At 56.0% G+C, this 16,123-nt stretch overlaps 2 protein-coding genes across 3 annotated transcripts in view; one reads left to right on the forward strand and one right to left on the reverse strand.

Moving 5' to 3' along the window:
- The window catches only part of MGAT5 (alpha-1,6-mannosylglycoprotein 6-beta-N-acetylglucosaminyltransferase), a 78,948-nt gene extending 74,513 nt beyond the window's left edge, over positions 1-4,435 (forward strand). For both annotated transcript variants that reach the window (XM_029072154.2, XM_029072155.2), the window contains exons 15-17: positions 272-346; positions 2,563-2,720; positions 2,999-4,435. In XM_029072154.2, coding sequence (XP_028927987.1) covers positions 272-346; positions 2,563-2,720; positions 2,999-3,197 — 432 coding nt within the window. In that variant the 3' untranslated portion in view covers positions 3,198-4,435. The remainder of the gene's footprint in view (positions 1-271; positions 347-2,562; positions 2,721-2,998) is intronic.
- Positions 4,436-8,438: 4,003 nt separating this feature from the next.
- TMEM163 (transmembrane protein 163) overlaps positions 8,439-16,123 on the reverse strand; it is a 47,505-nt gene continuing 39,820 nt past the window's right edge. Inside the window, exons 6-9 of the mRNA XM_039913131.1 lie at positions 13,817-13,913; positions 12,590-12,701; positions 10,304-10,445; positions 8,439-9,410 (exon numbers count right to left, since the gene is read on the reverse strand). Of these exons, the coding sequence (XP_039769065.1) occupies positions 9,350-9,410; positions 10,304-10,445; positions 12,590-12,701; positions 13,817-13,913 (412 nt within the window). The 3' untranslated portion in view covers positions 8,439-9,349. The remainder of the gene's footprint in view (positions 9,411-10,303; positions 10,446-12,589; positions 12,702-13,816; positions 13,914-16,123) is intronic.

Below are 16,123 nucleotides of genomic sequence, written 5' to 3' on the forward strand. Positions count from 1 at the left end.
ATCTGAAGTCAAAGGGCTGGACTGAATGACCTCTTGAGATCCCGGCCATGTCACCCCACAGAGAACAGGTGTGGGCCATTCAGGTCACCGCCACCAATCTGGGGTCAGGGCATTTGATTGCCAAGGGCAAAGATGTCCACACAAAGGTCCGACGGATGCATGGAATAGGTCTCCTGGGCTTCGCGCGATCAGCCCAAGCTGTGTCCGTTCGCAACCTCTGGCATTGCCGGAGACTGGGCAGTATCCAACATGCTCCTGGTTGTCCCCGCAGATCGAGCCCTACATGCCCTATGAGTTCACCTGTGAGGGGATGCTGCAGAGGATGAACGCGTTCATCGAGAAGCAGGTGAGGTAGGGGATGTGCAGTGGGGAGGCCGCGGGTTGGGCATGGCGCGAGGGAGGGCTCAAGGGCCAGTGGGGAATGGGGAAGGAGACAGGAGGGAGCCCTGGTTCTCCACACGGGAAGGAGATGGGAGGGAAGGCTTGGTTCTCCTCCACCCAAAAAGGAGCTCTGAGCCTCCCAGAAACCAGCTGCGGCTGCCAGCTCACAGGCCCCAGCGCTGTCATTGCAAGCAAATGCCATTGCAGCACTTGGAGCCAGAAGGCAGGCTGAACCCCATTTGGGCCACGTTTCTCTTTCCTCCTCACCTCTCAGCCCTCACGTGCTTCCAACTGCCACAGTCTCTTGGAAATCGATCCACCGATCCATCCTGCCTACTGCATCTTGGATGCTGTACCGAGCGCTTGGGAGAGTGCAATAAAGGGAAAATATGACTTCCCTGGTCTCAAGGACTTCACCAGCTAATGGGGGGAGACAGACAGACATGAAATTCTTTTCTACAGTGAGGAGGAAAAGGAGATGCAACCGGACAAAACTGCCTCAAACTGAGTGGCTGAGTGATGAAGTGCCATTGTGAGGGTCGTGAGGCTATCTGAGTGGAAAGGAAGGGATAGGACTGAGAAATCTTGTGGGTGGAGGGGTGGCAACATCAGCAGGAGAGAGTGACAGAGTAAATGTGAAAACTGAAACAGGTAGGAGGTTTAACCCCAAGGTTGCAGGCTTCTGGGACAGGGAAGATCCAAGCACCTATCCTATTCTGCTTCAACTGCTATATCAACCTCCTCGTTGACATCCATGCCACCTGTCTCTCCCCTCTCCACTGCATATTTCACTCTTCAGCCTGGATCATTTTTCTATTAATAATAGTGATGGTACTTGTTAAGCACTTACTATGTGCCAAGCTCTGGTCTAAGCACTGAGTACTGTTCTAAACATTCTCTGCATGCCTTCCCACTACTCAAAGGACTCCAATGGTTGCCCATCCATCTCCACATCAAGCAAAACCTCCTCACCACCAGCTTCAAGGACTTCAACCTTCACTGAAGTCCTACTTCAACCCATCCCACACACTTCACCCCTCTAATGCCAACCTTCTCCCTGTACTTCAGTCTCAATGATCTCACTGCCGACCCATTGTCTGCATCCTCCCTTTGGCCTGGAAGGGCCTCCCTCTTCATATCCAGCAGGCCACCACCCTCTCCACCTTCACACACCCCTAAAATCACATCTCCAAGAGGTGTTCCTTGTCTAAGCCCCCATTTCCCCATCTTATTCACCCTCCTTTCTGCCTCACTTAATGCACTTGAATCTGTATCCCTTAAGCATTTTGATGGTTACCTCATCCCTAGCCCCAGAACACTTAAGTACATATCCTTGTACTCTGCCCCTTGCCACTCTGTAATTTATTTTGATGTCTGCCTCCCAAACTAGACTGTAACTCTACTCTAGAGCAGGGATCATATCTACCAACTCAATTGTACTCTCCCAAGATCTGCACTCAGTAAATGCTAAGTAAATACCTTTGATTAATTAATTGACAGAGATGTGGAAGGAAGGAGGAGAAGGGACTTTGGCGAAGGAAGACAAAACATTCAGACAGACACTTTGAGGTGTCCAGAACAGTGCAGGCATCTAATATAGTGCTACTCCCATAGTAGGTGCCTCATAATCATTCAGCCAGTCTATGGAATTTATGGAGTACTAATTTGTGGAGAGCACTGTACTAAGTGATTTGGACAATACAAAAGTTGCAGCACACCCTGTTCGCAACAGGTGACCTATACAGTGCCCTGCCCACTACAAGTGACCAGGACAGCACCCAACTTGTAGCAAGCACTCAATACATACCAAGGAGGAGGAGGAGGATGACGATAACAGAAGCAGGGTTTGCTCAGAACAGGCCTGAAGCGCTGCAAGTCGAGTCTTCCCCGAATGAAGACCATGAACTCTGGGTCTTGAAAAGGTGGGCGGCAGCAGGCACTCATTACAAACTAATGATGTTAACGAGTTGGATGACAACAATGATAACAGAAGCAGGGTTTGCCTACATTGGTCCTGAGGCATTGCAAGCCGAGCTTTCCCTCAGTGAAGACAGTGAGCTCCGGGTCCCGAAAAGAGAGGCGCAGCAAGCTCTGCCCCTTCCATCCCATGACCCCAGGGGCTCACGGTCACCAGACCCACAAGGCCAGACCCTTCAGGAACCAGCTCGATTGTCATTTCAGGATTTCTGCCACGGGCAGGTGATGTGGCCCCCACTCAGTGCTCTGCAGGTCAAGCTGTCCGACCCTGGGAAGTCCTGCAAGCGTGTGTGCCAGGAGAGTCAGCTCATCTGCGAGCCATCCTTCTTCCAGCACCTGAACAAGGAGCGGGACCTGCGGAGGTGAGTGTGGCATCAGAGCTAGCTGGGTGGGCTTTCTGGATCTGATGCTGATGCGGGTACTGGGTCCAGCAGAGGGACCGGAAAGGATGGGGGAGGGAGAGAAAGGCAGACAGCAGAGTCGCCTTATCACAATCCATCTGGCGGCAGGCTGCGGTGTGTGTAAGGGGGGCTGAGGGGGCGGAGAAGGGAGTTGCCGGGCGGGGGGGCCTTCCATTCCCTAGACCCATGTCCCGCCGACGGGCCGAGCTGAGGGTCCGCCTGGTCTCTCCCCGCTCCAGGTTTGATGTGGACTGCCGCTCGGTGGAATCCGTCAGCGATATCACCGTCCCCTCGTTCGACGTGCGGAGGAAGCACTGCGTGCTGCAGGGGGACCTGCTGCTGTTCAGCTGTGCAGGGGCCCATCCCACTCTCCACCGCATCTGCCCCTGCAGAGACTACCGGAAGGGGCAGGTGGCCCTGTGCAGGGACTGTCTATAGCCACTGCCGCCGTGGGGCTGAGCGGGGCAGAGCCCGGGCCGGCGGGCCGGACAGAGCCCGGGCCGGAGGATCGAACCAGCCCCAGACTGTCTCGGCTCCTCACGGCCAGTGAAGGGGTCACAGGGAAGCCTGCCCGGAGTCCGCTCGGAGCCCGCTCGGCCGCTGGAGGAACCGAAGACGGAGCTTGGACCGGGGAAATGGTCGCGTCTGGGCCACGTCTAACTCTGAGATGCTTTTTAATCGGGAATAGTGGGAGGGGTGGGCCACCAAAGGACTGTTCCTCTGCTGTCGAGGATCAGAGTGTCCGGACGGGGCCGGAGAATCACCTATGGGTACCGGCGCCTGCTGCAAGCGGGGAAGGGACCGGGGCTGAAAGGCAGACTTTGCGGTGAGACAGGCAGGCATGTTGCCTTGCCCTCCCAGGACCTCGATGACTTTCTGAATCACAGCAAACGCTCCCCCCAGAACCGGCCCCTGTGCCCGCTGGGCCTGGCTCCTACAACGAACCGTAGCGGCGGATCCCCTGGGGCACCAGATCCCTCAGCCGCCTGTGTCGTTCACATTGGCTCTGACCCCATGGGTTGCCTGGCCTCTAGCAGCCCCAGGAGAGTCACCCTGGTAGAGTTACCCTCTCCCCACTGCTATAGTAGCTGACATCTGCCTACTGTAGCACTGGGAGGGCATCTGCCACCCCTTCCCCACCCGATCGACAGGTGCGGGACCAAGGGTCAGGTTGAGGGAAGAACCCTGGAGAATGCAGACCTTGCCCTCTGGCCCCTTAACATTGAAAGGGAGCCTGGTCAAACAAGGCAGACTGATGCAGCAGGAGTTTCCAGCATTTCCAGGAGGAAGAACCACCCCTTCCCCACGAGGCGGGCCCAGTTTCCCAGGCAGGCAAACTGACCTATGGCCAGCCCCTGGCCGTGGAATTGAGCCGGTGGCTTCGTGGGGCATGCTTGAGACAAGAACTAGATGTCAGCTGGGCTGACTGGGACCCTCAAGCTCTTTAATGCTGACTTAGCCAGAGCAGGGTACAGGGTAGGGGCAGGGCTGGGATCCTGGGGTTGGGGTAAGGGGCAAGGGTGGGCAGGGCTGGGATGAGAATGAGCGTGGTGTGCTGAGGCAGAGATGATGGGGTAGGGGACAGGAGCATGGTCTGGACTGAGATAATAATGTTGGTATTTAAGTGCTTACTATGTGCAGAGCACTGTTCTAAGCACTGGGGCAGATACAGGGTCAACAGGTTGTCCCACGTGAGGCTCACAGTTAATCCCCATTTTACAGATGAGGTAACTGAGGCACAGAGAAGTGAAGTGACTTGCCCACAGTCACACAGCTGACAAGTGGCAGAGCCAGGATTTGAACCCAGGACCTCTGACTCCCAAGCCCCGCCTCTTTCCACTGAGCCACGCTGCTTAGGGACCAGAGGCTGGGTCTGAGCCAGGATGAGTGACTAAGATGGGGCTGGGGGGGGTGGTTGAGGTGGGGTTGGGATGAGGAAGGGGCTGGGACTGGGATGAGACGGGGCTGGAAACTGAAATAGGGAACAAGGATCAAAGGGAGGGATGAGGGGCCAGAACTGAAATGGGGATAGGACCAAGGGCTGGGTTGGTGACTGAGGCATGGGTGGGAGAAGGCCAGGAGCCTGGGAGTTGGGTAAAGGGACTGGGATAAGAGTCAGGGAATAGGGGCTGGGCTGAGGGCAGGGAACAGAGGCAAAGAAGAGGGAATGGGGCAGTTTTTCCCTCCACTTCTCCCACTAGGTAGTCCCCATCCCACAGCAGCCACAGCACGAAGAGTCTGGCCACAGCCACTGCGCCATTTGGCCTTGTGACCAAGCCAGGCAGAACCCAGGTTCTGGTAGCAGGTTAGATAGGCACGTGTAGACCTGTGGGTCAACTGTGCCAACCAGCGAGGGTTTCCCAGTCATCTCCGTGGCCATCACCAGAACCACAGGAGCGGCCCACAGATCTCACTCGGTACCTTCCGGCACAGGAAGACCCAGTTCGGGCTCATGAGGTGGTGGTGGAGATCAGCGGATCCGGACCCAAACCGACCCAACCTGGGAACGGGGAGGGCAGCAGGAGCGTTGACCCCGCTGGGCTGTCCGTGGGTTAGCGGGCCACAGGTCTTCCTGGGAGATGGGGAGCTGGGGTACTGTCCTAGGCTGGGATGGCCATTCTGCATCTGGCTTCAAAGACTCCAACACTCCGATGGCTTGTCTGTATCTTCTTTCTCTGGAAACAGCCCCTCGCGCTCACTGGACTCCAGGATCCCTTCCAGGCCAGCAGCTCCAAGTCCGTGAGGTCTTTGACTGACGAAGCTGGGGGCACCAGTGGAGGGGCTGGGCCCGCCCCTGGCTCCTCTCCAGCCCACTCACACTTGGCACCTAAAAGCTGACCTACGGCCTGGGAGGGGTCTGGGCTGCAATTTTTGTATTTTGTTTCCTTTGCTGTGACTGAGTTGTTGTTTTTTTTAACCTTGATCCTAAGATCTTAGAAAACTTGAGAAAAACATTTCCATAATTTATTAAAAACAGCTAGCAGAAAGCACTTTCCTTTGAGAGGAAGTAGGACAGTACACACTGTTTAAAACACCAATAAAAACCTCATTTCTTTCATACATGCAAGTTGATTTGCATGTGTGAACAGCGCTTCACCGGTTCCCTTGGGTTCGTTCTGTCGTTGCCGCCGCTGCCACCAACCCTCACAATTGTCCGTACCTTGGAGCTGTGTCCTGCCTCCAGCCCACTCGGCTACTCCCTGCCAATATACTAGGCCTTTTTGTCTTCTGTGGGATGGAGGGCCAGTGTGAAAGAGGGTGGTCCAGCCCTAAAAGGTGGGGACTTCTGCCCAGTGCTTTTCTGGCCTCACTGCAGCCTGTGACGACTGGAGGCAGTCTCGATCACGGTGGATGCGGAGTCGAGGTCGTGCCAGCTTGCCATGGGTGTCTCCAGGTGCCACGGCCCCATCAAAAATGTCGAGGGAGTCCAGTGGCACCAAGGCAGCCCTCCAGGGGATCAGCTCTTTTGCCTGTCCCCTGGGAAAATTTGCTTCTGGTCAGGCAGGCAGTGAGGCTGGCACTGGGCCATCAGCAAAACTGGTGAGGAAGAAAGAATTTGGTTTTCCTTAGGAGGAGTTGAAGTGCAACAGGCGAGGCTTCTGCCAGAGTGTGGCTCAGTGTGACTTGGAGGAAAATGGATGGGCAGCAGCAGCCTTCTCGGGACCAGGCATAGGCCCCACTCCAGCTGGCTTCGGAGTCTCTGGGCCGGAGCTGGGGCTCACTCTTTCCTCCTCCCACTCCCTCGCCCCACCACACTGAGGGGGCTGTGCCGGGAGGTCACTGGAATTTGATTAAGTAACGAAGGGCTGTTTTGTGTTTGTGTGTTGCTGTCCTCAGCCTGGATTATTTTACTGTCATTTTATTTAATTAAAAATATATTTTAATTCATTAAATAGCTTTGTTAGCATCACATCCTTCTGTTGCAGTTTTCCAGCAGGTCACCCTGCCACCAGGCCTCTCCAAGGGAGAAATGGGTTTAACCTGAGGGCCCCCCACTTCCCCTGCCCTCAGCCCTGGGGATTCCAAAGGAGGGACAATTGGGAAGTCCCCCCTATCAGCTAGAGGCAACTGTGCCCTCCCAGGCCCCTGCCCTGCTTGAGCTGGCAACCCGTGCCCTTGCTCGTCCATGCAGGGAACCCAGGGACCTCGAGGTTGATGGACAACACTGAACCGAGCCCGGCGAGTAGCTCTGCCGGCACAACCGGATCTGCTCCCACCTGCTCAACTCCATGATGACTGTGAATTGCCAGCGTCCGTCGTGAGGCCAGGGTACTTAGGACTGGTTCTGCGGTAGTCTCCCAGGTGCGTGGTCCAGTGGCCGGCTCCCTGCAGGTGCTCAGTAAGGACCTGTGTAAGTTGACTGAGCAGTTCCCAGGCCAGGCCTGAGGCGGGTGTGTGCCCAGTCAATGTTTGATGGACTTGGGGACAGAAAGGGGACAGTCTGCCTTTCTTCTCTTTGCCACTGCTCTCCACCACCCCTGCTGGCCAGGGGAATCTGCGGGTAAGCCTTAGAGTGGCAGCACTTGTCCCTGGGGGCAGGAACAGGCCAGCCAGACAGGTTGGGGACCCCTGACCCCCAGCGTTGCAGAAACTGGAAATGAGCCAGGAAGGAGCTGGGGCTGGAGCCACTCACAAGCTGCTCCTCCCACCATCCACGCGGTCCCGAGCGGTCCCAATGTCACCACTTCCTTGGTCAAACCGTTCTCACCTGCTGGCTGTGCCCGGCCCTCGACCCTGAAAGGGAGTTGGGACAAGAGCTACAACCATCGCTTAAACGTCTGAACGGCTCTGCGTGGCTTTGTTTTTCAGTGTTGGAGAGAGAACTAAGGAGAACTATTTTTCGATAAGTTTTTCCCACTACTGGTGAGAGTGCTGTTTTTGTTGGGAGGGTTAGGGGATGGGGGATGTGGGGAGTAAGGGACACCGGTCACCCACCTTGGCACAACCCCACCCCAAAGGGGACTTACTGGCTGGGCTGCAGTCAACTCGCCCTCAAAGAGAATAACTTTTGACATCAACAAGGATGTCACCCTTTGGCTACCATGTGGTGGTAGCCATAGGTGGCAAGGTTGGAAACATCACCCAGAGCAATGGGCCTTCTGGGCCAGGTTGTCCCCCTCAGCAACAAAGCTAGAGAGTCAGTGATGGAGACGGGAGGGGAAGGCAGGTAGGGAGGTTGAATGGTTCAAAATGGGTCACTGGGAGGGGAAGCAGGAATTGGGAGGGGAGAATTAAAGGTGTTGGGTGGTCCATGCACTGAGTCACTGGAGAGAGAGTCGGGGTGTTGGATGGTGGGTCACTGGGGGAGAGTGAGGGACAAAAAGGGGAGGTTCAGGGGTGTTGTATGGTCCATGCTGGGTCACTGGGAAAAGCGAGGTAAGGAAAGGGGAGTTGGATGGTCCCCCAAGCATCTTGGTGCTCTGTCAGGGTCCTGGCTGGGTAGACCAAGGGGTGTTGGGCTGACCCAGGATACCTTTGCTTATGGAAAGGACAGAACCATCTGTCTCAGATGGATCAGAACTTATGGGTCCGGAGGCAGGGGCCTGTATCAGATGACCTTTTGAGTCTTCTCCAGCTGAGAAGTGTGGGAGTCTAGGAGTTTGAGGATGAAAAGCACAGTCCGGTGGAACACCCTCTGCCCCTGCCTGCTGAACCCCACTCAGACACTGGACTGGGCAGTTCTGTGTAAAATAGACAAACAGCTTTATTGACCAAACACCATCCCGAGGGCAACCAGGACAGAGCAGGTACAGGATCGTCTGGTGCTGGGTGAATGTTTTCACAGATTCTAAATCTAATATGACACAGAATATGTTCCGGACCCAATCCCAACCCCAACCCCAAGGGCTCAAGGCCGGCGAAGGGCCCCACCGGAGCCAATCCGGGCATCGGCACGGTCAGGGATGATCCGTGGGCACCGTTATGTCGTCTTCGGGGTAGCTGGCTCAGCAGTGGACCCGCCCCTTCCCCTCAGTCTCGGGACCAGCTGTGACTGGCCATGTGCCAGACAGGTCCAGGCAAAGCTATTGGTGGTGGCGCACAAGGACTCTGGGAAGGCACAGCCTGGCCTAAGTGACACTGAGGATTAGGCTGCAGATGGGTCAGTGTGTGTGTGTGTGTGTGTGTGTGTGCGCGTGCACGCACATGTGCGTGTGTGTGGGGTGCACGCAGACGAAGCTTGGCAGCAGGTTAGAAACTAGGCAGAGGAAATGCTGGCTTGGCAGGAGCCCAGCTCAGCCTATGGCCACTCGGGCATGAACCACGAGTTGTGCATCTGGGGCTCTGATGCAGATCACACCCGGCCCTCAGGGGGCACCCCCTTCCTGAGCCCGGGGTTGGTGCTAGAGAGCTGGGGATCACACTGTGCACTGACCACACCTGGCCAATGGGGAGGGGAGAGGGGAAAGGGGAGCAAGGGAAAGAGGGGCAGACACTTCCCATTAGGCCACACACACCCCCAGTATGTCCCCGAGAAGGAGGAGGTCAGTCCAGTCAAACCTGAGGGTACCGTGGGCTGGGATCACCCCGCGAGAAGCTGTGCTGCCCTTGGCCTGCTTGGCCTGCCCGGCTTGCCCCCACTCCGCCCGGCTTCACTCAAACATCTCGTAGTGGCGCGTCTGCCGCACCCGTGGCACCGTGTCCACCAGCAACCTGTACGGATAAACCAACAGGTCAGCCCGATCCGGCCCCCGCTCCACTCCAGCCAACCGGGTCCTATTACACCTTGCCATCTGGATCTGTTGCCGGCCTTGGAGCCGCCCACACCCCCAGGGACATGGAGGCAGAGGGGGCTTAAAGTTCCCTAGGGGATCAGGGTCTTTGCTGGAGTTGCTGTCCCTGCAAGTGTTACATTATTGTTTTTCTTCACTCGGCGTTGGCACGTCTCCAGAAGGAACATCTCCAGAAGGACAGGACAGGGGACAGATCCCCTCAGACCCCCGCTGGGCTGGAGGAAATACCAGGCAGCAACTTTTCCCTGCGGGACCCCTACCGCACCTAATGGTCCAGAAGAATAAATGCACCTGGGTGTCTCAATGACTCGACCCTGACCCCGCACTAGAAAAGGATCCTAGCAGGGGATACCCTGGAGGGTAGATAGCTCAAACATAGACACACACACACACACACAAACACACACACAGAGCACCACAGTGATACATGGACCTACGGGGAGGCACTTTTATTTATTAACGCACTCACACGTACCCTTGCATTGTACTCTCCCCAGTGCTTAGGACCATGCTCCACATCTAGTAAGTGCTCAGTAAAGAATACTGATTGATCTGCTACAAACTTGTATGCACAGATCCAACCCCTCCCCCCACACACACAGCTGAGCACCCCATTCAGAGCTGTGCACCCTGTGCACAGTTGTGTATCACACATACAGGTGTACACCATGCAGTGTACTATGCCATACCATGTACTATGTAGTTAGGTGCAAATGTACACACACATCTGAGTATCGCAGAGCACACACAAGCTCAAGCACTGCCCATGCACACACACATACACACACACACGTGGCAGGCAGAGACACATACTTGACTCCATAGGCGAAGATGGTGAGCCCAATCAGGACGCCGATGCTGCCATCCAGGTACCAGATGGATGCGTTGTGCTTGAAAACCTCGGCGCTCAGCAGGATGGAGAAACCCATAACACCCCCCACCAGTGAATTGAAACCTGCAAGGAAACAGGCCAGAGATCAGGGAGCGGACCCAGCTTGGGTCACCCAACGATCCAGGGGCTGTGGATGGCAGGAGGGAGCTCGGGAGAGCCGAGGGTGCAGCCGGAGGGGAGAGGGGAAGATGGTCCGGGGCCAGTCTGGCCAGTACACAGTCCGACACATTTCTACAGGACCTGCCAGTCACCCGGGAGATCCGGGAGCCAAGAGTGGGACTCTGGTTTGCTAATAATCATAATAATGATTATGATCTTGTTAAGCGCTTACTATGTGCCCAGCACCGTTCTAAGTGCTGGGATAGATAGAAGGCAATCATGGTGCCGACTTGTTCATTCCAAGCGCTTAGTACAGTGCTCTGCACATAGTAAGCGCTCAATAAATACAATTGAACGAATGGTGGCCAGGTTTGCCGGGCCAGAGGTGCCTGCCGACACCAAGCCCCGGACATCGCAGCCCTGCCCGACCTCGGCCGCCTCGTGCGTCACGCAGGGGTAACCGAGGCAAGGATGGAGAGGGGATGGTGTGGGGGGCAGGGTTGGTGCGCAGCCGCCTCGTGTGTCACGGAGGGGAAACCGATGGTGCGGATGATGAGGGGATGGTAAGGGGGGCAGGGTTCATTTGCACTCCCACTCCAGAGAACCGGGAGAGTTTTCGGGTCGCCACCAGATGGCAAGGTGGTTATCCCATCCCCAGCCCCATCTCCGGCTGAACCCCGAAAATCCCGCTCCCCCCCGGCCTCCAACCGCACCCTGACCACACGCAACGCTGCTGGGGGAAGAAGACAGAGCGAGGAGCTGCCGTCCCGGGCAGCGCTGACCCCCTGGACTGGCCCAGTCCGGCCAGGAGATCCGGCTTGGGTCCCTGGGGAGCTCGGAGATCGGTCCCCACTCTTCTGGCCGGTGAAGGGCCCAAGCGCTTAGGGCAGCGCTCTGCATACAGAAAGGGCTCAAAAAATGCGAGCGAATGAATGAATGAACGAGGCCGCCAGGCCCAGCTGGGTCGGGTTCTCTGCTGGAGCCCTTCCCCGTCTCGCCACCAGGAGGCGCCGCCGACATTGCCGCCGGGCCCCGACGGCCGCGCCCGACGGCAGGGACTGTGCCCGGCGCGGCCACCAGGGGGCGGAGCACGGGAGGGGGGAAGGAGCGAGGCTGGCACGGAAGCGCTGGGCACGGGGGGCGAGGCTGGCACGGGGGCCTGGGCACGGGGAGCGAGGCTGGCACGGGGGAGGGGACTGGGCCCGGGGGAGGGGACTGGCACGGGGGGCTGGGCACGGGGGCCGAGGCTGGCATGGGGGGACTGGGCCCGGGAGGCTGGGCATGGGGGCCGAGGCTGGCATGGGGGGACTGGGCACCGGGGGGAGCACTGGCGGGGGGGGGGAACGGCACGGGGGGCCCTGGCACGAGGGGGCGGGGCCTCGGGGTGGGGTCGATGACGTAACAAACCTACCCGAGGGCTCAGGAGCACGTTGCTTCCGACCCACTGCAACCCGAACCCGAGGCATGAAATCCGTGGGCATAATGATAATAATAAAAATGTTGGTATTTGTTAAGCGCTTACTATGTGCAGAGCACTGTTCTAAGCGCTGGGGGAGGTACAGAGTCATCAGGTTGTCCCACGTGAGGCTCACAGTTAATCCCCATTTTACAGATGAGGTAACTGAGGCACAGAGAAGCGAAGTGGCTTGCCCACAGTCATACAGCTGACAAGCGGCAGAGTCGGGATTCGAACCCATGACCTCTGACTCCCAAGGATGCGTGCTTGTGGGCCCATGTGTATGTAGAACGTGTGTAATAATAATGACGGCATTTGTTAAGCGCTTACTATGTGCAAAGCATTGTTCTAAGAGCCCGGGGGGGGGATCCAAGGTCTTCAGGTTGTCCCACGTGGAGCTCACAGTTTTAACCCCCATTTTACAGGTGAGGTCACTGAGGCCCAGAGAAGTGAAGTGACTTGCCCAAAGTCACGCAGCTGACGAGCGGCAGAGCCAGGGTTAGAACCCATGACCTCTGACTCCCAAGCCCAGGCTCTGTCCACTGAGCCACGGTGTGTGACAAGCAGCCATAGGGCCAATTCCCGGCCCGAAACGCCAGGCCCGGCCCTGGCGCACCCATCGGTCCTTGGGCACGTGCCCCCAGCCACTCACCGTCCGTGATGAGAGCCCGGCTGGTCAGCACTTTCCCCAGCAGAAACTTGAGCACGGCCAGGACGCTGCACAGGATCCCGCTGAGGACGGACACGCTGAACAGAAAGTCGTCCTGAAGGGGAGGTCGGAGTGTTGGGGTCACCATTGCCTCGGGACCTCACACTCCACGAGGTCAGGCCTGCGGGGCCGCTCCATGATGGGAACCAGTGGTTGAAGAAATGGCCGGCCAGCCAGCCCATCCCCACCCCCACCCGTAGACCCTCCCCAAACCAGCCATGCTCTGGCCCCAGTCCCTCCTTACTCCACCCTCAGGGATCCCCCCCATGCCAGCCAGTCCTCTGATCCCCGGGGACTGGCTGGCACTTCCCAATTGCACCTACGAGGACTCCTCCCAACCCAACAAGCCCCTGACTCATGCCACAAAAATCCCCTCAAACCAGCCAGCTCCAGAACCCAGCCCCCCACAGGGAATCCCCATGCCAGCCAGTCCCTGGGCCCTCCTGCTCTCTCCTCTGCAGGAACCCCCTCATGCCAGTCAGCCCCTAAACCCAGCCCTCCACAGTGATCCTCCCCATGCCAGTCAACCCCTGGCTCCAGCCCCCTCTCGTTCCCCTCACCCAACAGGTATCCGTCCCCTTATCCAGATAAGCCCCTGGATCCCTCTCTATGGGGACCCCCAGGCCTACCAGCCCAACCTCCTGCCCCAGGTGCCCCTGCAAACTTCCCCACAGATCGCCAGACTAACCAGGCCCCAACCACCCTCTCCTACTTCACTCCTGCCCCTGCCCGACACCTCTGCACCCACCCACAGCCACTTCCCTCCACCCTACCCTCCTCACCCTGCTACCCCCCCAACCCTGGCCAACTGTCCTGGACAGACAGTGGGACACCACTCCAAGATCTCCCTTCCCCCAGCCCCAGGAGGTCGAAGGGCAGATTTTCGGGCTCACTCAAGAACTCACAGCCCTTTGCCTAGCCCGTCTTCTCCCTGAGGATTTCAGCAAGGATGTGGGACTTGGGTCAGCACATTCCAGGCTGAGGGCTCGGCCAGCCCAGCACTCAGTAAATACCACTGATAATGACCGTGAGCCCTGTGTGGCATTGGGACTAAGCCCAATTTGATTGCATTGTATCTTCCCCAGCACTTAGTACAATGCTTGGCACAAAGTAAGCATTTAACATACACCCCAGTTACCCTTAGAACCACAAGGAGCAAGAGGCCCTTACCACTTCTGGTAGCAGTCGGGTGGAGAGATCATGGATGGCCTTAACCACGATGCAGATGGACGACAGGAGAAATATCACCCCCAGGATGACACAGGCTCTGCAAAAAATTGAATGCTGGAATTCAATTCAATCAATTGTATTTATTAAGTTCTTACTGTGTGCAGAGCACTGTACTGAGCGCTTGAGGGAATATACTTGGGAGAATTGTGGGATACATTGTTGGTAGACTCATTCCCTGCCCACAACGAGCTTAGAGTCTAGTGGGGGTCCTGTTGCTGGCCCCACAGCCGTTCTGACTCCCAACTAGCAACATAACTACAGGACCGGGTGTCCATTGTACTGACCTGGTGCCACAGTGGGGAGGGTGTTGGCCAGAGCTCACCGTAAGGAACAGAGCCAGGGCTCGAGGTAAGCACTCATCCAGGCCCTTATTCAGCATCCTGCTCAGGTAGCCAGATATCCAGAATCCCTCAGTGGGGGTGAGGGGAAGCAGGAGTTGAGAGGTCTCCAAGGTAAGCACTCACCCAGGCCCTTATTCAGCATCCTGCTCAGTTAGCCAGATATCCAGAATCCCTCAGTGGGGGTGAGGAGAAGCAGGAGTTGAGAGGGCTCCAAGATCATCTGGTCACTCCTCCTGCCTCTGCGTAGGACTCACATAAACCACCCTGGTAGGGTGCTAATCTTTGTTCCGCCTGTTCAACCAGTCCATCGATGATATTTTACAAAGTGCCTATGGGCACTATGGGCAATGTGTAAACTGCATAGTAACTGTGGCAAGACGCATTTGCAGCCTTCAAGAAGCTTACAATTTACAGGGGGAAACAGCCCAAATTATTTCCATACCTGAAAAGCCGGAGGACAAACAACTTTTAGCAGGAAGTCAGATATTCCTCAATCTCTCAACTCTCTTGGACTCTGTGGATCACCCCCTTCTCCTTGAAATATTAGCCAACCTTAGTTCCACGGACACCATCCTCTCCTGGTTCTCCTCTTCTCTCTCTGGCCTCTCATCGTGGGCTCCTCTTCTACCTCCTACTTTTTAACTGTGGTAGTCCCTCAAAGCTTAGTTTTGAATCCCCTTCTGGTCTCCATCTACACCCTCAGAGAACTCATCTGCTCCCATCACTTCAACTACCATCCCTACATGGTTGATTCCCAAATCCACCTCTCCAGCCCTGATCTGTGTCCTTCTCTGCGGTCTTGCATCTCTTCCCGGCTTCAGATCATCTCAACTTGGATGTCCCGCTGACACTTCAAACTTAACTTGTCCAAAACAGAACTTCTCATGTAAACCATTTCCTCTGTCTGACTTTCCCATGACTGTAGACGGTACCACCGTCCTCCAACTCACAAGCCCATAACCTCAGCATTATAATAGTAATAATAATTATGATATTTTTCAAGAGCTTACAATGTGCCAAGCACCATTCTAAGCACTGAGGTAGATACAAGGTAATCGGGTTGTCCCATGTGGGGCTCACAGTCTTAATTCCCATTTTACAGATGAGGAAACTGAGGCACAGAGAAGCTAAGTGTCTTGCCCAAAGTCAAACAGCTGACAAGTGGTGGAGCTGGAATTAGAACCCACAACCTCTAATTCCTAAGCCTGTTCTCTTTCCGCAAGGCCACACGTCTTATGATGATGATGAGTTATCTTTAACTCATCTCTCATTCAACCCACATATTCGATCTGTCATCAGCTACTGCTGGTTCTGCCTTCAAACATCTCTAGAATCTGCCAGTCTCTATCCAAACTGCTGCCACAGATTCAACCACTTACCCTGTCCCACCTTGACTACTGCAAAAGCCTCCTCATTGACCTCCTTGCCTCCAGTCTCTCCCCACTCTAGCTCATATTTCATTCTGCTGCCCAGATCACTTCATTGAAAAAAATTTCAATCTGGGTCTCCCCACTCCTCAAGAACCTACAGTGATTGCCCATACACCTCTGCAAACAGAAAACTCCTTACCATCAACTTGAAAGCACTCAATCACCTTATATCTAATCTCCCTGATTTCCTACTGCAACCCAGCCCACACACTTTACTCCTCTAATGCCAACCTACTCACCGTACCCTGATCTCATCCATCTCGCCACCTGCCAACCCCTCAGCCACCTCCTGCCTCTGGCCTGGAACTCCTTTCCTCCTTCATATCTGACAGACCCCCAACCCCCCAATCTTCAAAACCTTAAAATCACATCTCCTCTAAGAGGCCTTCCCCAACTAAGACCTCATTTCTCCAAATCCTTCTCCCTTCTGGGTCACCCTTGCCCTAGGCTCCATATCCTTTAATCACTGGATATTC

The sequence above is a fragment of the Ornithorhynchus anatinus genome, chromosome 9, assembly GCF_004115215.2.
Source record: "Ornithorhynchus anatinus isolate Pmale09 chromosome 9, mOrnAna1.pri.v4, whole genome shotgun sequence".
Taxonomy (NCBI): domain Eukaryota; kingdom Metazoa; phylum Chordata; class Mammalia; order Monotremata; family Ornithorhynchidae; genus Ornithorhynchus; species Ornithorhynchus anatinus.